This window comes from Hemibagrus wyckioides, linkage group LG07, assembly GCF_019097595.1.
Source record: "Hemibagrus wyckioides isolate EC202008001 linkage group LG07, SWU_Hwy_1.0, whole genome shotgun sequence".
Classification (NCBI taxonomy): Eukaryota; Metazoa; Chordata; class Actinopteri; order Siluriformes; family Bagridae; genus Hemibagrus; species Hemibagrus wyckioides.
The window spans coordinates 28,418,831-28,441,748 of record NC_080716.1 but is presented as its reverse complement, the minus strand read 5'-3'; the positions used below and the strand labels follow the sequence as shown (position 1 = coordinate 28,441,748).

General features: G+C 38.9%; 1 protein-coding gene and 1 pseudogene across 1 annotated transcript; both read left to right on the top strand.

The window, feature by feature from the left end:
* Positions 1 to 1,684: 1,684 nt before the first annotated feature.
* On the top strand, positions 1,685 to 15,586 carry LOC131355818 (E3 ubiquitin/ISG15 ligase TRIM25-like). The gene is made up of 7 exons (XM_058394332.1): positions 1,685 to 1,940; positions 2,112 to 2,706; positions 3,784 to 3,879; positions 4,029 to 4,262; positions 5,488 to 5,647; positions 11,520 to 11,570; positions 11,793 to 15,586. The coding sequence occupies exons 2-7, from the start codon at positions 2,116 to 2,118 to the stop codon at positions 12,368 to 12,370; spliced, it is 1,710 nt and encodes a 569-aa protein (XP_058250315.1). The 5' UTR covers positions 1,685 to 1,940; positions 2,112 to 2,115; the 3' UTR covers positions 12,371 to 15,586.
* An 89-nt stretch (positions 15,587 to 15,675) lies between these two features.
* On the top strand, positions 15,676 to 22,838 carry LOC131355821 (E3 ubiquitin/ISG15 ligase TRIM25-like; annotated as a pseudogene).
* The last annotated feature ends 80 nt before the right edge of the window (positions 22,839 to 22,918 follow it).

Below are 22,918 nucleotides of genomic sequence, written 5' to 3'. Positions count from 1 at the left end.
TTCTTCAAAATGTTATTTTCATGCACAAATTAAATCACTGATTACGAACACTGTGTGTATGTTGAGGTTAAAAATGATTTAAACAAGGCTGAGTTTATTGGTTATTTATTGATTGATTGATTGATTTTTAAATCCGCTTCTCTAACACACATCTGGCAACTTTCCCGGAAATGAAAGCTAATCTGTCCCTGATTAGTCCGATGATTTACCACGTGCAGATCTTCTCATGCCTTTTTCCTTTTCTTTACACACACCCGTCTTCCACACGGCTTTTACAAACTGAACCAGGAAGTGTGAGCTGCTGTTACTGACTGGAGTGTTTGCTTTTCAGTAAAATGGCACAAGCCAATATCTCTGTCCAATCTGTCTCAAACCAAGGATCCAGTAGCTCCAGTTTCTGTATGGTCTGCATTAATGGCACTTTGATTTTAAAGGATTATTTTATACTCTCTCCTGGCTGTTTGCTCCAGTGTCAGGTTTCAGGGGTTCATCATAATGGAGTCTCCGATTAAAGTGGATTAATAGTGACTTATAGCTAAACCTTTTTGCTCAGCAATTTTCCTCAAAATCCACCGAAAAGCAAAATATAAAAACAAAAACAACATCATGTACATTATTCCGTCGGTTTTATATATATAAAAAAAAAGTTTTAATGAGAAAATACGACGGCAATTGGAGAGCTAGATTATTTCATTTGTTACTTTTTCAATGTTAGTGTCCAGCAGAGGGCAGCACCTTCTAATACAACGCCACATTTCATCACATTAATGCCTCTGACTCTGTATGAATAAAGAATAATGAACCTTTAATTGTCACATCTATATACTGAAATTTCTTCTTAGGAAATTATGGTCAGACCACAGGGTTAGACCACCATGATAAAGCATCCCTGGAGTAAAGAAGGTTATGGTCTTTTCTCAAGGGTCCGTTTTTGTTTTTCTCTCCTTTTGTTAACCTTCTGAGCAAAAAATTCGAATACATTGTTTAAGAATTTGAAGACTGTGAAATCAACAATAGAACAAAAACAACAACACTAATAGAAAAAGATATACAAAATATGAACGTTTGGGAAGTTACGTGAATTTGATCGGCTTTATTTTTTTTTTAATTGTTTTTTTTAAAGTGTCTTGTTTTGTTTTCTCGTCTATGAAAGGGCTTTAAAGTATATCTTAAGATCAGTATTATAGAAAGTAATATATGATATTTTTTTAGTTACTTTTGTCTTCTGCATGCAAATCTTAAAAGATTAATAATGGAATTAATGTAAATTTGTTTGTAAAAACATTATTTCAGTTTTTGTAATTAGTTTTAATGTCAATTTTATAGCCAGTTATGTATTTATTCAACATATGGATTTGGCTAAGATTAATAAGCCACTGGGCTAGCCTTAATTATTATTATTATTATTATTATTATTATTGTTGTTGTTGTTGTTGTTCTTGTTTTTATTTATTTATTTACTTATTTACTTATTTATTTTAAACACTCTACCTTCGTGTCAGTAACCCAGCGCTTTAGTCTTTAAGCCGTCAATACTCCACTATAGAATGTGACTGTGATTAAAATGTTAACAGATGAAGTGGTTTCTCTCTGTGGGTGGGTGGGAGAGAAATGTACTGGAAAATAACAAACACAAGAAACATTTATTATTATTATTATTATTATCATCATCATCACGGAGCATTCACTTTAAAGTCTTTCTGACACCTATTCATCTTCGGAAATACGGCACTAAAATAGCACAAAAAGAACACTTAATGACTGCACTGTTTAAACCGGAAATGCAGTGTCCATGCTGGTAAATGCCATATGAAAGTGTTTTCCACCAGCGGTTATGCTGCGTCATGGGGCGGTGTATCTCCTGACCAAAGCGCTTTAGTTTTAAACGTGAATGAACCGGGCTCTTTCACAAGGAACTGAGTTCTGCTCCTATCAGAGAAGTAAGTTAAATTAATCTGTCTCTGTTCATGCAAAGTTTGAATTTGTTTTGACTTTGTGTGTATTTACATCATCATCATCATCATCATCATCATCATCATCATCTCTCTCTCTCTCTCTCTCTCTCTCTGAGCTGTGAGCTGCTGTTACTGACTGGAGTGTTTGCTTTTCAGTAAAATGGCACAAGCGAATATTTCTGTTGCTCACGATCAGTTCAGCTGTCCAATCTGTCTGGATCTACTCAAGGATCCTGTAGCTCTCTTCTGTGGACACAGTTTCTGTATGGTCTGCATTAATGGCTGCTGGGATCAGGAGGATCAGCAGGGAGTCTATAGCTGTCCTCAGTGTAGACAAACCTTCACTCCAAGACCTGCTGTGAGTAAAAACACCATGCTGGCTGAAGTAGTGGAGACGCTGAAGAAGACAGGACTCCAGGCTACACGTCCTGCTCAGTCTACAGCTGGACCTGAAGATGTGGAGTGTGATTTTTGCATTGAGAATAAATCCAAAGCCATCAAGTCCTGCCTGGTGTGTCTGGCCTCTTTCTGTGAAACTCATCTCCAGCCTCACTATAAATCTCCTGCCTTTAAGAAGCACAAGCTGGTGGAAGCCTCCAGACGACTCCAGGAGCAGATCTGCTCTCAGCATGACAAACTGCTGGAGGTTTACTGTCGCACTGACCAGCAGTGTATCTGCATGTTGTGTACCATGGATGAGCATAAAGGACATGATACAGTATCAGCTGCAGCAGGAAGAGCTGAGGAACAGGTAACAATATATCATTGCCCTTTTCTACAAATGAGAAAAAGGAAAGGCAGGTACAGTTAATGTAAAAATAAACTGGATTTGAATAGTATTGCTGAATAGAACATCATCCCCATTTCAATCTTGAGTTACTCTTATTGCTTGTTTTGGGATTCTCTGCACATTCTCTTACTGTTTATATGGACTTCCTCTCATCTTTCTTAGTGTGAACAAATGTGTGTTTGTGCATGGTGTCATAAAATGGACTGGCATCCTTCCAAGGGTGTATTCCCAAATTATGCCCAGTCTTTTTGGAAGGCTTTAGACTTACCAGGAGCAGTGAGTGAGTGAGATTAAGGAAGAATTGCTTACTTTAGATTGTTATGGTGTTTCTTTAATTCTGCAAATGATGTTTTTACAGAGCATTTAATTTCAGGCATTTTTAAACTTTTTTAAGTTTTTTTAGTTTTCTGAAAATGTTGTAGTTTAAAACCTTTTAAAAACTTTACTCATAAAAACGTTAATAGTTCTAGAGATGACACAACATTTTAAGAGTGTCAGGAACAGCTGGACAGTTCCCTGCCAGGCCCAGAGAAGGTGCTGTTAGGTGAACCTTGGAAGCCTGCTTTTTTGTGTGTCTTTTGTGTTATGCCCTTCCCATTGTGCTCATTCCTGGAGTGTCACCTGTATCCCATTAGCCCTAATGTCTCTCCCTATAAATAGGGATCCTTGTGTTCATGTCTTTTGTCTGTGATTGTTAACTGTGCCGTGGTGTTATGTCAGGTTTAGTTATGTTCAGGTTTTGTTTCTCTATGTTCAGGTTTTGTCTTTTGTTTAGTTTTACACCATGCAATGTCTAGTGTTAAGTTAGCTGCCCTCTGTCTCGTTTTTATGTAATAAAAGCAGCGCTTTGCTGAATCCTGCATATGGGTCTCTATCTCCACGGCGTGCAGGCACGTGCACGCAACACCATGGCAGTCTGGGTTCGAACCCCGCACAGGGTGGGGGTCCCGGACGTGACAAAGACCACAGAGTGTGTACAATCATATGTACTTCATGTGTTACTTTTACAACAAAGTAAATTCTATTCTTTATTCATAGAAACAGTTGTTAGAGGTGCAGGGAACATTCCAGCAGAAAATCCAGGAGAGAGAGCAGGAACTTCAGGAGCTAACAAAGGCTGTGGAGTCTCACAAGGTGAATTTTAAGAAGAATGGCAATCTGGCTGCTGGAAGAGCTTACATAGACATCTATTCATAATCTCAGTGACATTAACTGGGGAAAAGAAGTAATATCTATATCTTTCTCTCATTCTTTCTCTCTCTCTCTTTCTTTCTTTCTAACAGAACTCTGCTCAAACAGCAGTTCAGGAAACTGAGAGGATCTTTTCTGATCTGATCGAATCTATTAGGAAGAGATGCCCTGAGGTGATACAGCTGATCAGAGCTCAGGAGAAAGCTGCAGTGAGTCGAGCTGAAGAAATCATGAAAAACCTGGAGCAGGAGATTGCAGAGCTGAAGAGGAAAGATGTTAAGTTGAAGGAGCTTTCGCATGCAGAAGATCCCATCCATTTCCTCCAGGTAGCCTTACTGAAACCATAATAATATAGATAAGTGTAAAAATATAATATATAATATAAATATGTCCACATAAAATGATGTAAACATGCTAATTGGCCAAAGGACCACTTTGAAGACCAGACTAGAAAAGAAACCAAAAGGTTACTGCAATCAATTTGTAGCAAAACTTTGCTGCCCTGAGAATATAGTTGTAACAGCAGTGAAACTGCATTGCTGTCTTACAGCTACAGGGTCTCTGGTTTGATCTTGAGCTTGGGTTACTGTCCTCATGTTTATTCTGAATTTTAATACTGAAAATGAAAGGCTTTTTCATTTATAATATTGAAATATATGTGCTTGGAAACCACACAACTGTATCATTGTATTTAGATATTCTATGTATCCTAACCAATGTTCAGACATTCTGGGTTCTATATTTTTCAATAAAATGTAACATATATATTTAAATATTCACAAATTCAGAATGAATAGATCAGTTCTCAGCTATTCAGAAAACTGTGTTCTGATTCAACCAGTTACATTCAAGTTGCAAATTTCAGTACAAAAATTCTGGGTTACTCGAGGCTAGGCAAAGTCATTTGAGCCTGGAGCTTGTTGTGCTACATTGTGTCTCCTGCCATTAAGTGACTTACCTACTCGTGAGCAAGCACCGGGCTCACTATGTAAACAGAACACTGGAAATGTAATCATGGATTTTCACCTGATTAATCCGATTAAGACATCTGAATTTTAATTTTAATTTTGAATTTTAATTTTAATAGTGTGTATTTCCCATAAGACAATTTTTAATTTCTTGTCTGTTTATTTGCAGAAATTTGAAATTTTGTGAGAAATTTTAAAATAAATAAATGGTTACTGAAAGTGAGTGTTTGAGAGAGTCAAATGAAAACTTGAATGTCTCCTGAAGCCATCCATGTGAAAGGGCTTGTCTGCATGCATTTATTTAAATAATACATGTATTTAATTAATGTCCCAATACATTTGTTTTTTAATGTAACACTTTTCTTGTTAATCCATGCCCCCATCTGCCATAAACTTCTTGTGACCAGCTTCAGTAGTGTGGCGTTTTTCAAAAAATACACTGGCAGACAGACACACATTTGTTAAATAGAACTTTACTAGAAATACTCTTATGTGTCCAGTCTGTTTCACATGTTTGCTTGGTACTGTCACCTGGGTAGTTTCAGTGTTTTGATTCTTTTCAGTTTTATTTGTCTCTTTGTAGTGTTTTCAGCATCTCGTGGCCCCTCCTGTATCTTCAGGTCTACCAACAATCACCGTCAGTTCTTCATTCTCTTTTGAAGAGGTAGTAAATTCTGTGATTCAGTTGCAAGAGAAGCTGGAAGCATGCTCTAAAGAGCAGCTTGAGAAGATATCAAGTGAAGGTAAGACAGCAATGCTTGTTAGTGGTGTAACTGTGGTTTCATGAATTGTGGAAGACACAAGGACTGAACTCTAAACATTTTCTGTAAATTCAGTAGACCTAACTGAAGGTTATGCAACATTCAGCCTGTAGAATCTTGTAAATGTGGAAGATGACACCCATGTGGCTGCTGCACATATGTCTGATACAGGAAAACGTGGGAAATCATGTAGATCTCAATGTAGACCCGCCCAAGAAGTGGCAACAGTATGAGTGTCACTTCCTGGGAATTGGAACTGGGTGGCATCGGAAATGGTGTCTACCAGCCAATGAGATAGCCGCCGCTTAGCCAAGGATGCACCCTTTGATAGAGACCAAAGCAGTAAAATAACTGTTCTGTGATATGCCACAATACAGTTGTTGATACATGTCACCTCAATGCTCGTACTGGACACAGTGCTGAATTAGGAGCTTTGTCAGAAGAGCAAAATACCCATGCTGGTGTTCACAGATGCTCTAAAAAATGTCATTTCTTCAATTTACATTTCTGGCATTCAGCAAATGCTACTTTTTTTCCCCAAAACTTTTCCTTGTAACTCTTATAAAACTGATAAATTAGTTGTGGTAGGTTTCCAAACAGTTTATTGTTACTATCATGAATGCTGCTGATTGTTAAATGTAAAAAAAAAATTAAATGCATACGACCATCAGCTATAATATTAGAACCAACTGCCTAATACTGAGTCCCCCTTGTGCTGCGAAACATCTCTGTTGAAATTTTTCTCATGGTCCCTAAACCATTACTTCACATTAGCTTGCTGAAAGAGGCCACTGACATTAGGGAATACTGTTGCCATGAAGAGGAATAACCTGGTCTGTAACAATGCATAGGTTGGTGGTACATAACGTCAAAGTAAGATTCACATGAGTACCCGACACAAGGTTTCTCAGCAGAACATTGCGAGAGAATTACACTGCTTCTACCAGGTTTCCTCTTTCCCAAAGTGCATCTCTTTCCCAGGTAAGCAATGCACATTCACCTGGCCTTCAATATGACATAAAAGAAACTAGAATTCATCAAAGCAGGCTGTGGGTGGTGTACAGGATTCAGCGTGGGTTCTCTGACTGCAAGCTACACTGCAATGTGTATTCTGGTTCCTTTCCATCAAAGACAGCGTGACCTTTTTAGCAATTTGTACTGCAGTGGCTCTTCTGTGGGATTAGACCAGATGGGGTAGCCCTCACTCCTCATGCCCATTAGTAATACTTTTTGCAGACACAAGAATACATTTTGTATGTAATAACCAGTGCATAAACGGGACACTGTACAAAACCTGACATTTAGGAGATGCTCTGACCCAGTCACATAGTATTGACAATTTAGATCTTGTCAAAGTCACTAATATCCTTATGCTTGCCATTTTTCTAGCAGCAAACTTTGAGAAATGACTGCTCACTTGATGTCTAATATATCCCACCCCTTTACAGGTGTCACTGTAATGAGATAAGCAACATTATTCGAGTCACCTGTCTGTGTCTTGAATGTTATTGCTATCACTGTATAATTAATTCAGTCTTTAAAGCTGATTTATCTCTATACAGAGCAACATTCAAAAATGCGTTGAAGTCTGTATCAGTGAATACATTAAAACTGGTTCAATAGGTCACAGACTTAAGATACCATCTAAAAAAACTGTCTTGGAGGGTTTTTTATTACACAGCATACAACAATACGTTAAAACAAACAGGGAAAATAAGAGTCTAGTTTAAGTGTTTCAGGAAGAGGTAGGTCTTCATTCGTCATTTGAAGACAGACAGTGACTCAGCTGTGTGGACATCTAGTTGAAGTTCATTCCACCACCTCGGTGTCAGGGCAGAGAAGAGTCTAGATGATTACCTACCTGACAGATGGAGGGACCAGGTGAGCAATGCTAGTAGATCAGAGGGAGCATTGGGAGCAGTGTGAGGACTATTAAGAGCTTTAACGTTAGAGGGTGCTTGGCTTTGTAGAGAGTTGCAGTAGTCCAGTCTGCAGGACTTTAGAGGGTAACAAAACAAGGGTAGTGTAGAGATGGTTGCCACTAGGGGCACAAAAGGGGTGTGTAGGATCACACTGAAAATAAAAACAGGACAGTCTGTAAATGTAATGTGCATACAGGTAGAGGGTAGCAAACAGCCTATACTTGGCCTGAAAGCTAGTGAACATTCGAGGCTCATAAGGATGTGATGTGATGTAAAGTACATGTGATTAAGATGTAAAGCAGTAACACACTGGCAAATTTGAGAAACAGAATGAGATGGTAACTAGTGTTAACGAGAGCTAAACAGTACTAAGATGTATTTGAAGGTGCGGGTTGTTTATCAAATACATCTGAAAATCCTCAAGCATTCATAAGGCATCCAAACATCCCAGCACACTAAACATTAAATTTTTATTAAACCTCCAGACCCACTCCTTTACCTAAGAAAAACTATACATAGAAAGCTTGACTAAACAAATGTTTTCAGCCAGGACTTAACATTGAGACTGTATCTGTGTCCTGAGCATTAACTGAAAGGCCGTTCCGATAGTCAATGGGTCTGTCCATTGGGTATTAGTTAAACTTGGATTCAGAAGCATTATCATTGGTGGAACTCAAAGCATTAGGATTGCTAGATGAGCATGGAGGAGAAAGAGGAGAATAGGCCATCTCGGTCAGACCAACAGACATACAATATGTAAAAGTGTAGAAATTATTAGTTCAAAGTACTAAAATAGTAGTAAAAACATTTTTCATAACGAAAATTTTGGGAAAACAAGTGGCCTAAAACTGAATCTAATGGCAATCTAAAATTAAGAAAACCAGAGAACATGGGAAAAAGTTGAAACCTGAATATAATGGGAATTTTTTTTTTTGAGCAAGGAATATAGAAAAATATGGGAGGAGCATCATGAAATGGTATATATTGAAGGGATTTTTTTAGAATAATTCAAATAATTCCAGGAAGTATTGATGAATTGATCTCAGGTTAATTGCTGACTTTTTGCAATAAACTCTATTTCTGTTTTTCTCATCCATGGCTTCTGTGAATATTTTTTCTTACTAAATTGTTGATGAGTTAAATAGTTTGAAAGAACCCAATGTCACAAAAAATGTTACACCATTTTATTCACCACAGGATTTCACCACTGTTTTCATTGTTTGAGTGTACATTCGCCTTAGCACTAATGCTAAGGAGGCACTTTGTAAACGCTATGGGGCTTTTTTTTTAAATTTTTTAATTTGCTTTTTGCCAAGTGTTTTGGATTTGTCTGTTGTTCTTTAATAAACAGATTTCAACTGTTACCAATGGTGGTGAAGTATCCCACCATTGGATCCAGCAGATGTAACCCAGCTCCAGGCCATAGTAGCTGAGCAGGGCCAAACCATAGTGGCTTATGAGGAGCAGAACACTAACAAGCAGCTCCTCCAGGCCCTAGCCAACCCCACTGCACCCAGGATTGACCCTGTACACAGAGCCATGCCAGATAAGTTTGATAGTTCTGCTGATCACTGCAAGGGTTTTCTCAGGCAGTGTGACACATTCTTTTTGAATCATCCGAACACCTACCACAGTGAAAAGACCAAGTGTGCATTCTTTCTGATGCTCCTCACTGGAAGGGCCCTGGAAGGGTGTCTGGCTGGTGCTGAATAGGCTTCTTCAACACCACCGCTTTGTGAAGGGGGAGAAGTGCGTATTTCATCAACACACCATAACCTTCCTGGGGTACATCAGCAGCAGCCTGAGGTTCCTGGGATTCACCACATGCTCTATTTTTACAGGAGGGTGCACAGTAGCTGCCCCCCTCATGAAGCTGCTCTGAGGGAAGCCCAAGAAATTATGCTGGTCTGAGGCAGCACAAGTGGCCTACTTTTGACTCAACCAGAGCTTTACAACCACTCCCATCCTGCGCGACCCTGACCTAAACTTCCCATTCACTATAAAAGTGGGTACATCCTTCTAGGGGGTGCATGCCATCCATTCCAGGTGTTTTCGGACCATAAAAAGCTTGGAATATATAAAGGGGGCCAAGAGACTCAACTCTCAGCAAGCAGGATGGGCTTTATTCTTCACACCTGTGTCCATTAATAGTAAGGCCGCTGATCTCTTCTATTGCCATGACCCCATTCACACTGAACCAGACCCTGAACCCATTCTACCCACTTCCATCATCATTGTGCCTATATGGTGGGTCTTCATAAATGAAACACCACCTGGAGTGCTCGACAGTATGTACCCACCACCCTTCAACAACCAACCATCAAGTGGGTCCACATCTCACCCAGCAACGGGCACCCTGGCACCCAACACATAACAAATTCTCTAAAACGCCTTCTGGTTGCCCTCCTTAACCTGAGACATCTGAGCATATGTCACTGCCTGTTCGACCTGCGCCTAAGTATGCCCCCCTTGTCCTGTGAGTTTACCACCATCCATGTTGCTGTGGATCAGTTCTCTAAGGCTTGCAAACTGGTTCCTCTAAAGGGCTTGCCCATGGCCATGGACACCACCATGGCCCTATTTATAGATATCTTCTAATGCTATGGCATCCCTGAAGATATCATTTCTGACAGATGGGTGCAATTTACATCACATGTCTGGAGAGCATTCTGTAAGAAAAACTGGGAAATAATGTGAGTCCTACCTCAAGCTACCACCCTCAAGCTGTGGGTTTATTATCAGTAATGAATTAATGAAGCTAATCATTGAAATTATACACACACACACACACACACAAGGGAGAGTTGCTTAATCACATAACTGCTCCTGAATTTGCAACACCTTATGAAAGGGTATTTTTTGTAAAAAATATAACCAAATTTTCTTTCATGTCGAGGTATTTTGCTTGTCTCCACATTAATCAGTACCTGCCCATTAACTGACAATCTGCTGAGCAGTAATGAAACTCATTGAGAATGGACCAATCACATGAGGCCAAATAATATAAAAACAATATTGATTTGCTAATAACAAAAGTGGGTGGGCCCGGGTACAGCACAAGCCAATTTTGAAAATTTGAAACAAGCCAATTAGAGCTCAGCCTCAAGTCACATGCTTTTCTAAAGTTTAAGTAACCACATACAGACTCGTTTGTCCAGTGCCCCATGCACACAAACTCACACACACAAATGAGTGAAATACAGTTTTGATTTTTTTTTATTTTAAATAAATGATAATATGACTAACAGAGGAATAGCACAACTAAAATGATTTTATTTTGTTATTAAAATATATAATTATTGTTAACGCAGCCCCCCCCTTAAATGTAGCATTCTTCTCCGGCTACTGTACATTTAAGGGGGTGGCTCCCCAGCACCCACTGTTGACAGGCCGCCACTGCCTAAGAACCTACTGCAGCAAAGAACAGCAACAATGGAGCAAGTTCCTCCCCCTAGGCCGAATACATTTAAAACTCCCTCACTTGAGCCACCTGTGGTCTCACACCATTTCAGTGCATTCTCAGATATATAATTATAACCAGACAAGCTTTATTTAATGCTACATACTCGTTTGGTTTAATCTTGTTTCCTCACTGTCTAACACTGTCAAACACTGTCCTTTTGCACATAGTCAGTGTTATGTGTCTTATTTGTCTGCACTGTCTTGTCATCCTGTGCACTTATGTTGTATGTTTAGTTTTTAAAGAATTGCACTTTAAAGTATCTATCACATGATTTTATGGTATGATATTGTGGTACTGATCAACTCTGAAGGGGTTGGATGGTGCAGGTATGCAGTTTGTAGTATATACAATAAGCTGCACTTTCTATATTAGTTACATTATTCTTGTTTATTATATAGTACATGTTTGGCTGGACAATTCCTATTAAAAACATGCTGTGTTTGTTTGTGTTTATTTAACTGTTTCATAGTGAAGGAAATCCTGATCTTGTCACCCCAAAGCAGAGAGGAATTTCTACAATGTAAGTGTCTTTTCTTCCATACACATAACCAGAGTCAAAAAATTAGGGTGTGCTCTCAAGGTGGGAGGGAATCTGGGAATCCCCCTTCCCCAATCATCCTACTACAGAAAAAATATCATTTTGTAATAGGATTATGTTTTTATTAAATATTTAGCTAACAGTTACACCAACATGAAGACCAAAACACAAAGGTTTTTTTTATATTCATTTTTTCCTCATTAGATTACTGTCAACTCACACTGGATCCCAACACAGCAAATAAACGCATCCAACTGTCTGATTCGAACAGAAAGGCGACTGACAGAGATGTCCCGTCACAAAGTTTTTGGGATTGTGATGATTATAATTATGGTTATGCTCAAAGGAGTTATGAACATCCAGAGAGCTTTAACTGTAACTCCCAGGTGTTGTGTAGTGAGAGTGTGTCTGGACGCTGTTACTGGGAGGTGGAGTGGAGCGGGGATAAAGGGGTTAATATAGCAGTGTCATATAAAAACATCAGCAGGAAGGGAGGCGGTAATGAATGTCGGTTTGGACGTAACAAAAACTCCTGGAGTTTGCTGTGCCAATCATGTAAATGCTCATTCTTACACAACAGCCAAGAAACTAATATCCCCATAAACTCCACCACCTCTAGAATAGGAGTTCATGTGGATCACAAGGCAGGAACTTTGTCTTTCTACAGCGTCTCTGACACGATGAAGCTCCTCCACAGAGTTCACACTACATTCACTCAGCCTCTTTACCCTGGATTCGGGCTAAATAACTATTCAACAGTAAAACTGTGCCACCGAAAATAGATGATTCTGGATTAGTTTAACACTATGATTCACATAACAATAATCAACCATATTACCTTTAAAAATGGTTTTCTTCATTTTGTCTTTGCCTTGCTTGATATAAATATCAGGAAGTAATGCTGCCAGGCAGGATGCTGTCTAATGCCGAGTTCACACTGCATTTTTAGTCACCGACTAGTTTTGCAAAATCAAGGCAAAGCAGAGCGTGTGCACGCAAGTGACAATCTCGCAGTGTGAATGACCAAAAACTCGATCTGACCAAGTCGCCGATCCTGCAGTTTAAAAGGAGCTCTGACTGAAAAATACCTCGGCGATGACCTACAGCCAATGAGAGAGTGAGATACAGTGCAGTGGTCAGTTCGGGGAGGAGTTATAGACCACGATATCAGCAAGCATGGCTTCAGTTGTAGCACAATATTATAGTTTAATAGAGTTTATAGGTTTTTATCAGAAAAATATGACTTAAATATAGTTATATCAGAAATAAGCTTTACAATAGCATCAAACAGAAATAAATTAGAAATATTTGCTTTACCAGCCACATCAGCAGCAGCACACTGCAAAATTATTAATTTGTTCAATTATATGGAAAGCACAATCCTTGTTTCCCGCACAGAACATTTGGCTGACAAACTTTTTGCATGGTACCATTTCCAGTCTCGTGCGAGAACTCTGACATCACATGTGATCTTGCGTTATTTCCTTGTCACTTCTCGTGTATGTTTGGTTTGGAAGGCAGTTTGCGGACCAGACAGAGTTGTCGGCGATTCTTCCTATTGTGTGCATATGCAATGTGAAAGCTCCTGTCGCTGATCCATCATGCAGTGTGAACACAGCAGCAACTGAATGCTACCCCAGATAGTCGAGTAGTGTATAAACAACAGCGACTTTGAAAATCATACAGTGTGAACTCGGCATAAGATGAACTGGTAAAAAGTTTTCTCAGCATACAGAGATAGTAGAGGTGTTGTTATGCCTTCTTCACTAGCGTCTCAGTATCATGTGGCCACCTCAAATCCTCAGAGTGTTCAGGAACACCCTTCAAATGGTTTCCACTTCCTCCTGGTAGATCCATTTAATATTACTGGTGATCAGTTTTAGCATACTGGTGTTGTTAGCAGTAGGGCAGTGGTAGATCACTGGTTAAGCTGTTGGTCTACTGATTGCAAGGTTTTGATTTGAATCCCAGTGCTGCCACTTCACAAACCCACAACTGCTCAGCTGTATAAAAAATCTGATAACTGGAACTTGCTCTGTAACATGTCAGTTGTTTGTAGTCATTCCCAATTGTGCATGTTTGAGCAACATGGATGTGAAATACAACTGTTGTACATTAAGGCCCTGTCCACATGAACGCGGGTATTTTTAAAACCGCAGCTTTTTTTATGCAGTTTGACCGTTCGTCCACACACAAACACAACATCAGGTCACTGAAACCAAACATTTTTGAAAACTCCTGCCAGGGTGAAGTTTTTCAAAAAACTCTGGTTTCAGTGTTATCGTGTAGACCGCGAAACTGGAGATTTTTGGCTTGTGACGTCGGCATCTCAGCCTGATTTATCATATGTACATATAATTAACGCTGACATAGTGAATGCTGCTACACAGCTACAGTCATCAGGAAGTAAATCAAGAAGGTTCCCAGCCCAAAGCAGCACCACAGCTTGTACATTATCACACAACTGAGCGCTAATAATAATATAATAATAATAATATTTCTGAGCTAATAAATACTGACATCTGTGTAATCCATGTCTGTGTATCCATGCTTTATTGCTAACGCTGTTTAAACTTCATTATCTACAATTTTTAAAATGATTGTCAATGTTATTTTCTATTTTTATTGTTATACTTTTAACTCTTTTGCTATAATTATCACCATACATGTTTTGATAAATGCAAAGCAAGCATTTTTTTAGTTTGATTTAATATTATTCTCCAATATATCCTGCAGGGTTTCAGTGTGACTAGCTGTGAGTTCTGATTTTGCAGAAACACCTTTTTGGAGGTGTTCGAAACATTTAATGGAGAAATTGGGCTGCTATATTTCCACCATTTAGCTCCCTGTCATGTTGAAATCTAATGAGAAACACCAAGCTGTTCTGTATTGTTCTGTTTGTTTTGCTTTTTTATCTGTATTTTTTGATCTTCTACAGGCTACAACTGCTCATTGTGTTTAATATCAGGTCTGGTAAACTAATATAACTCAAGATCCACGAAATGCCAGTATTGCATGTTGTTGTATAATGCATTGGCATCTTATTTGTTGCTGAAATGTACTTTACTATAACCAATAAACTTTGCTAGCATTGCAGAATTGATGCCTTCGCCCTGACTCCACTGTTATTTAACATAATCCTCCAGTCTAGGGGAAGGTAACGAGGAAAGGGAAAAAAAAGTGCAAAAATGAAATAGTACCAGTGAACCAAGAGCTTCAGATCTTCAGGTAAAAAAGATTTAACCCAAAAAGCAAGCATCAAAAAGGGCTTCAGGGCAGGACCAGGCCAAAAACAATGAACAAAGTGTCATATATCATATCTCATATAATATCATATATAACTTCATAAATAAATCCTACTCTAATACAAATATCACATACAAATACTCATATACAGTCATCCCTAACATGAATTATTAAAGAAAATAATAAAAGAAATTATACTTGTGGATGTCACAATTACGACTAATTTGACACCCCTAAGTTCTGTCACATTATTAGATGTAAGATTTTTCTTGTTACATTAGGATTTTTTTGCCAACTTCTGCTGAAGTGCACTTGAAATAATCACTACAGAATATATTTGCTTTTTAAATGTTTCAATTCTATAAAATAAAAATAAATCATTGAGACCTTTTGTCCCTCCCAATATTACGCAGAAATATACAAGTCATACTCTAATCAGGCCTGGAGGCCAAAGCTGGATAGTAAGGGTGAGGTTTAATTAATTGTTTTATTTTTTATTTTTTTAATGTAACTAGTGTAACTAGTGTTTAGTGTTACTGAACACTATGTATTACATTCAGTAACGCCTGGTGCTAAAACATTTTGGGGGTGGGGGGCAAACAAACTTAAAATCAATCTGTTAGTAATGCAGGACAAGTTGTTAAGGCTGTGGGTTGTTGATTGGAGGATCAGGGTTCAAGCCCCGGTACCACCAAGCTCCACCGATGGGCAATTGATTAAGGCCCTTAACCCTCTCTGCTCCAGGGGTGCTGTATCATAGCTGCCCCTGTGCTCTGACCCCAAGTTCCTCAAGCTGGGATATGCCAAGAGAAGAATTCCACTGTGCTGTAATGAATGTGTGGCGATAATAAAGGCTTAATGCCCTCATAACCATTTATCAGGTGATTACGTATCATTACTGCTAAGATAAAATATTGAAAAAGTCAACTGTTAAAGCATGCAATAAATCTACTATGAATCAGTGAATATCCCACTGTATCGGCAAGTATTTGATTAAGGTTCATTGCTGTCTAAAACAGGATTTGAGAGATTAAAAATGAAAGTTTTGAAACAAGTAGTTTATTGATTTTTTTTTTTTCGTTTTTTGTTTTGTTTTTCTAAGCAGATTTAGACGCGTCTTTCATGTGTATCTGGCAACTCTGCTTTTACTTTTGCGGAAACGAAAGTGAAGTGAATCCTCCTCTGTTCAGTCCGAGTGTGTAGCACGTGTGTATCTTTTCATGCCTTTTTCCTTTTCTTTACACACACCTGTCTTCCACACGGCTTTTACAAACTGAACCAGGAAGTGTGAGCTGCTGTTACTGACTGGAGTGTTTGCTTTTCAGTAAAATGGCACAAGCCAATATATCTGTTGTTCAGGATCATTTCAGCTGTTCAATCTGTCTGGATCTACTCAAGGATCCAGTAACTCTTCTCTGTGGACACAGTTTCTGTATGGTCTGCATTAATGGCTGCTGGGATCAGGAGGATCATCAGGGAGTCTATAGCTGTCCTCAGTGTAGACAAACCTTCACTCCAAGACCTGCTGTGAGTAAAAACACCATGCTGGCTGAAGTAGTGGAGACGCTGAAGAAGACAGGACTCCAAGCTACACGTCCTGCTCAGTCTACAGCTGGATCTGAAGATGTGGAGTGTGATTTTTGCATTGAGAATAAATCCAAAGCCATCAAGTCCTGCCTGGTGTGTCTGGCCTCTTTCTGTGAAACTCATCTCCAGCCTCACTATAAATCTCCTGCCTTTAAGAAGCACAAGCTGGTGGAAGACTCCAGACGACTCCAGGAGCAGATCTGCTCTCAGCATGACAAACTGCTGGAGGTTTACTGTCGCACTGACCAGCAGTGTATCTGCATGTTGTGTATGATGGATAAACATAAAAAACATGATACAGTATCAGCTTCAGCAGGACGAGCTGAGAAACAGGTAACAATATCTTACGGCTCTTTTCTACAACTAATCAGAGGTAGCATTAGTAGTGAGGTCGGTAAATATTTATAAAAGCATCTCGACAGATGTTAAAATGTTACGGCTGAACAAAAAATGTTCTTACATACAAAATCCAACCATCTGCTGCATCAGTTTCAAACTTCGAAGTTAGGAGAATATGTGAAATGCAACTGAAATGCAGAAATTCACTTAAATGGAAATGAAATTTGTCCTTTGTTAAGGTTTCTTAACCTAATGGCGTATTTTTTTCTAACTTGTTTAAGACTTGAAATTATTAAAAACGTTTGAAAATAAATCATTTTAATGCAGTCATGTTTGGGTATAAAAAATAGCATTTGGAAAGGCCATAGTCATCATGAGCACGATTGATTCAAGGGTCAGTACTGACACCATAAACTCATCAATGTGTAATGGAACAGGTAAAAAAAAAAAAAGTGGCCAGTTGAATTATGGGGACCGATAAGAAACAATCGCCTTCTACTGGATGTTATAAACAGCAGGTTTTGTTAAGTTTATGTTTTTATGGTTAATTTGCAACAACTTTTCATCTTTATTTCTGGAAACCATCAAATAATTATTTTTTAGGACATAGGAAGGAGGTGAGAGTGCAATCATATTCGAAACAAGGCTCCTCCGTTTTCTCCAGCATTGCGAGATTACGTTGGACAACAATCAATAGTGCTGTTCATAATACGTGTTTCAGTTTAGTCTATTTTAAAATATATAGTTTATTTACAGATAATAATTCAGATTGAAAATACCTGTAGTCTGTACACTGCTGAAATATTTGCCTTGTTGCTGCACAGAAGCTGCTGCTGGATGTGCAGGGAAAATACCAGCAAAGAATCCAGCAAAGAGAGAAGGAGCTTCAGGAGCTAACAAAAGCTGGGGAGTCTCACAAGGTGAGTTTCAGGAACAACAACATCTGGATGCTGGAAGAGCTGTTTCATTATCAGTCAGACTCTTCGTACAGAAACCTAATCACAGTCACATTTCTGGGCTTCCAGGAAAATATGAGTAAGAAACATTTTCTCTCTCTTCTGGTCTCCTAACAGCTCTCTGCTCAAACAGCAGTGCAGGAAAGTGAGAAGATCTTTACTGATATAATCAAAACACTTGAGAGAAGATGCTCTGAGGTCACAGCACTGATCAGAGCTCAGGAGAAAGCTGCAGTGAGTCGAGCTGAAGAAATCATGAAGCAACTGGAGCAGGAGATTGCGGAGCTGAAGAGAAGGAATGCTGAGATGGAGGAGTTTTCACATGTCGAGGATCCCATTTATTTTCTCCAGGTAGAGTCACTAAGACCGTAATCACTTAGGGTACATGCTCACTGGCCAAAATGTGCATCTAATTTTTTAAACAAATTATACAAGCCCATTCAAATGAAGAAGCTTGTTTATATTGTGTGTGCAACTCCATATGAACAGTATGACTTTAAAAAATATGACAAGTTAATATTTCATGATGATGTGCTTTAAGCTATGACCTAGAAAATGACCTACAAAGACAAGATAGCATCATTCACTCTCATTGTGTGGTTATGTTTGAAATTTTCTCCTCGTGAATGCCCATTTTGAGACAGTGGTTCAGAGGGAGGGGATACCACCAAATCACACAGGATTAATTACACAGCTGGTCAAGAAGCAGGGGAGAGAAATGAGATCTGCTTGTGCTCTAGTTAGACCTTGCCAGCATAGATGTATAGGTTAATACCCATTAAGACTTTACATCATGTTCTTATGAATTTATACTGCATCATGGGTTACCACACCACTGTTAATCTGAGTCATTGCTCTACATCAAAGCAAAGACATTAGAGGGTGTACAATCCTCTTTCATCAGGGCAGCTCAGCTCGAGTGCACTGCCCCTTGACCAAGCCTGGAGTGCAGCATCTTCCCGTTACAGCCTTCAAAACTACTTGCAATGATAGAGTTGACCACAGTGAAGAAGTGAATAAGAGGAAGCACACCAAATATCAAGAACTGTTTGAAGTAGAAGAGCTTTTTGTTATTGCCACGCATTACATTGCAGAAAAGTAGAATGGTTTTCTTTGCATATCCCAGCTTTAGAGATTCGGGTTGGGGCACAGAGTCAGCCATGGCGTGGTGCCCTTGGAGTAGAGAGGGTAAAGGGCCTTGATCTAGGGCTCATGTGGCAGCTTGGCAGTGCTGTGGCTTGATCCATGATCATCTGTTCAACAGCCCTAAGCTTTAATCCCTTAAGCCACCACTGCTCCCACTGAAGAGTACATAAAGAGTATCAAATTTAAGGACAACTGCATTACTGTTCATCATGGGGTCTGCTTAGAGTCTCGATGGCTTTGGATCAGTTGAGGTTATGAAACCTGATGAGTTTAAGAAACATCAGATCACTGATAAGCTATCTTAGTGCATGCTACGATTTTATTACCACAATTACCATCATACAAAATTTCTGTTCTTAATTATAATTCTCAGTTCAACGTGTGACAGCAATTACTATATAAGGTCTAAGATCTATTGACACACAAAACTACAAACATTTGTATTTGAATGTGTACAATCAGTATTCCATGACATGCAAAGCTTGGGTTTCTCTTTGATTCTCTGTCTCTGTGTAGAACTTCCAGTCTGTCTCAGCTCCTCTTAGACATGCAGACACCACTGAAACCTTTCCTCTCCACACATTTGAAGATAAAATATAATAATATCTGTGAGATCTAAACTGAGAAAGGAGCTAGAGAACTACTGCAAAGAGGAGACTGAGAAGATGTCATGTCAAGGTAAGCTATAGCTTTACAGAAACTCACTGGCTCAGGTTGTATATAAATTCACTGGGATGACTTGAAATGACCACGTCTACATTGGATGTAAAAATGAGTGTATTTGTTGAAAAAACAAATCATCTTTGACTAAAAAATTCCGTTAAAAACTACAGTTTCTGTTCAGTGGCCTGTTTGTGATTAACCGTGTGCCTGTAACTGTGTTTATCTAGTGAAGAAAGTTCGAGTTATTCCTCCTAAAAGCAGAGAAGAGTTTTTACAATGTAAGTGTCTTCCCTAAGCGCACACACAAACACACACACACACACACACACAGGGTTCTTCAAACTAGGAATACTTTTGTTAAAGGCTGATCAGCTTCATTAAGGGATCCATTCAGATCAATCAAAAAAAGCTAGAGATTGTGATGTTTTTACGTTAATTTTGTGACTAAAAAAAGGTTGTCATGAAATCATGGGGAGAGAGTTGCCAGGTTTCATCAAAATTCCCTCTCCAAGAGCAGAGAAAGTTTTTCAATTTCAAGTCCAAGTACAAACAAAATGTTAAAAAGCATTTTCTCTGACTTTTTGAGGGAAACAAATTTACTGATTTGCAGGATAAATGTCTACTCTGCGTGAATGTTAATTGGCATAACCTGGCAACCCTGCTTGCAGACCAAAAGAGCAAGTTGCACTGTTTATTGACATCTATACCTCTTCAGGGGTCATTTGTTCAGTGCACACATTTTTTGTCATTCTTAAACAATCGTTCTCCAATGATGATGATGTTGATCTTTCGGCTGCTCCCTATGTGTGTGAGGGGTCACCACAGTGGACCAAGTGTTCCGCACAACAACTTGGCACAGGTTTTATGCTGGATGCCCTCCTGATGAAACCCTCCCATTTTATCCGGGCTTGGGACCGGCACTGCATCCAGTGGCTGGGGTTTGGGCACTGGCTGGGAATTGAACCCGCGCCTTCTGCATGGTAGGCGAGAAACCTAGTCATTAGAATGAATTGCTGCTTAATGGATCCCATTTGGACTCGCAGTACCTTCATAATCCCAGTTTTATAGTGGATTCTGATGCTGTGCTTTTCTGTATTGTAACTGGTACTGTAGTCTAAATGTGAGCAGTGTGGTAGGAAAAGATACATAAGCAACAGGGATTACTGTAGCCAAGCAAAGCCGATTCAAGAACTTGGGGGAGCTTCACAAGGAGTGGACTGAGGCTGGAGTCAGTGCATGGAGAACCACTACAGACAGGAAATGGGCTACAAGTGTGGCATTCCTAGTGTCAAGCCACTGCTGAACCATAGACAATGTCAGAAGCATCTTACCTGGCCTAAGGAGAAGAAGAACTGGAGCATTACTCAGTGGTCCAAAGTCCTCTTTTCAGATGAAAGTAAATTTTGCATTTCATTTGGAAATCAAGGTCCCAGAGTCTGGAGAAAGAGAGGAGAGGCACAGAATCCAGGCTGTGTGAAGTCCATTGAGAAGTGTCCACAGTCAGTGATGATTTGGGTTGCCATGTCATCTGCTGGTGTTGGTCCACTGTGTTTTATTATAACCAAAGTCAATGCACTTCATGCTTCCATCTGCTGACAAGCTTTATGGAGATGCTGATTTCCTTTTCCAGCAGGACTTGGCCTCTGACCATAGAGCCAAAACCACTCAAAACTAGTTTGCAGACTGTGGTATTACTGTGCTTGACTGGCCAGCCAACTCAACTGACCTGAACCCTATAGAAAACCTATGGAGTATTGTCAAGGCCATTATCAAAGGAACCTGGGCTTCCATTACACTTTACATTACACATTACATTACACTGTGGTTTTTTTTGTTTTGTTTTTTTTATTATTTTTTTTAGATGCACCTGTATATTTAATAATGTTGTATAGATGATTGTATGGATTTGTTTTTCATTTCTAGAATTTCCTTCGTGAAATGTTAATGATTTTTTTTTCCTCCATCAGATTTCAGTCAGTTCACATTGGATCCTGATACAGCAAATTCCTACCTCCGTCTGTCTGAGGGGAACACAGTTGTGACCAAATCTCAATCAAGGTCATATTCTAATTCATCTGGGAGTTTTGAATATTATTCCCAGGTGTTGTGTAGTGAGAGTGTGTCTGGATACTGTTACTGGGAGGTGGAGTGGAGCGGGTATGAAGAGGTTAATATAGCAGTGTCATATAAAGACATCAGCAGGAAAGGAAGCGGTAATGAATGTCAGTTTGGACGTAATGATAAGTCCTGGAGTTTTCTGTTCAAATCACTTTATTGCTTATTCTTACACAACAACCAACAAACCATTATTGCCATAAACTCCACCCCCTCTAGAATAGGTGTGTTTGTGGATCACGAGGCAGGATTTCTATCTTTCTACGGCATCTCCGACACGATGAAGCTCCTCCACACAATCAAGTGCACTTTCACTCAGCCTTTGTATCCAGGGTTCACAATCAATTCCAGTTCAACTCTAAAGCTATGCTGTCTAAAATAGATATGTTTGGAAGCTAAAACCCTGTAAGATGAATATTACAGTGATTACATAAGGCTATAAACAGCTGTTTCCTCACCAGGCTTTCCCTTTTTTTGTCCCTCTTTAAGTTACAACTTTACTTCTGACTGCCTCTGAATACTCTTTATGTTAAATAATAAATCTGCTTTTTCTTCTTATATTTTAACTTCTGTGGTATGGTCACTATATGAATTTCTCTGGACTACTGACCTGCTGTAAGACCTGCTATTACAATTACAATACAATTTGAGCACCCAGGATGAGAAAAAAAAATCAGTGTCTGATTCGTAAAACACAAGACAAGCAGTGATTTGAGCACAAATAATGAATCAGCTTCAGTCTCCTGCACACTAGTCATTTATTTACACACCTTATGGATGCCCAAATTTACCTCACACTGTATATGTATAATTAATATAAAACAAATTAACCTTACAGCTTGTGTTACAGTCCGTTACTTTTGAAATGTTTTAAAATGTTTATAAATGAAAAAAAAGACAAAAAAACAATAAAGATTACATATGCTGGAATAATTTTTGTTTGATTATGACGTTTTTGGAGCATTTATCTTGTTAAAACCTCCTCTTGAGGTTCTCCTTTTGACTGTTTTATTGAATAAGACTGATGACTTTCAGATAGAGATCTACTTTTTTTTAATCAGGTCCTCAGGAAGACAATCTCTGTCTTTGATTTTATTTGGAGATTTTATTTAATGCTAGATTTTATTACAGCTCTAGTTCATCCACTTTACTCTTTTCCCTTTTTCCTCATTCATAAGCTGGCAAAGGTGAGAAACCTGAAGATCAACAAATACTCTCATTCTACAGCACTCTGTCTCTCTCTCTCTCTCTCATCTATCTATCTTTTTGTCTCATAAA

Coding starts and splice junctions, on each gene's coding strand:
- LOC131355818 (XM_058394332.1), top strand. CDS start 2,116: ATGGCACAAGCGAATATTTCTGTTGCTCACGATCAGTTCAGCTGTCCA. Junction 4,263..5,487: donor ATCCCATCCATTTCCTCCAG/GTAGCCTTACTG, acceptor GTCTCTTTGTAG/TGTTTTCAGCATCTCGTGGC. Junction 5,648..11,519: donor TGAGAAGATATCAAGTGAAG/GTAAGACAGCAA, acceptor ACTGTTTCATAG/TGAAGGAAATCCTGATCTTG.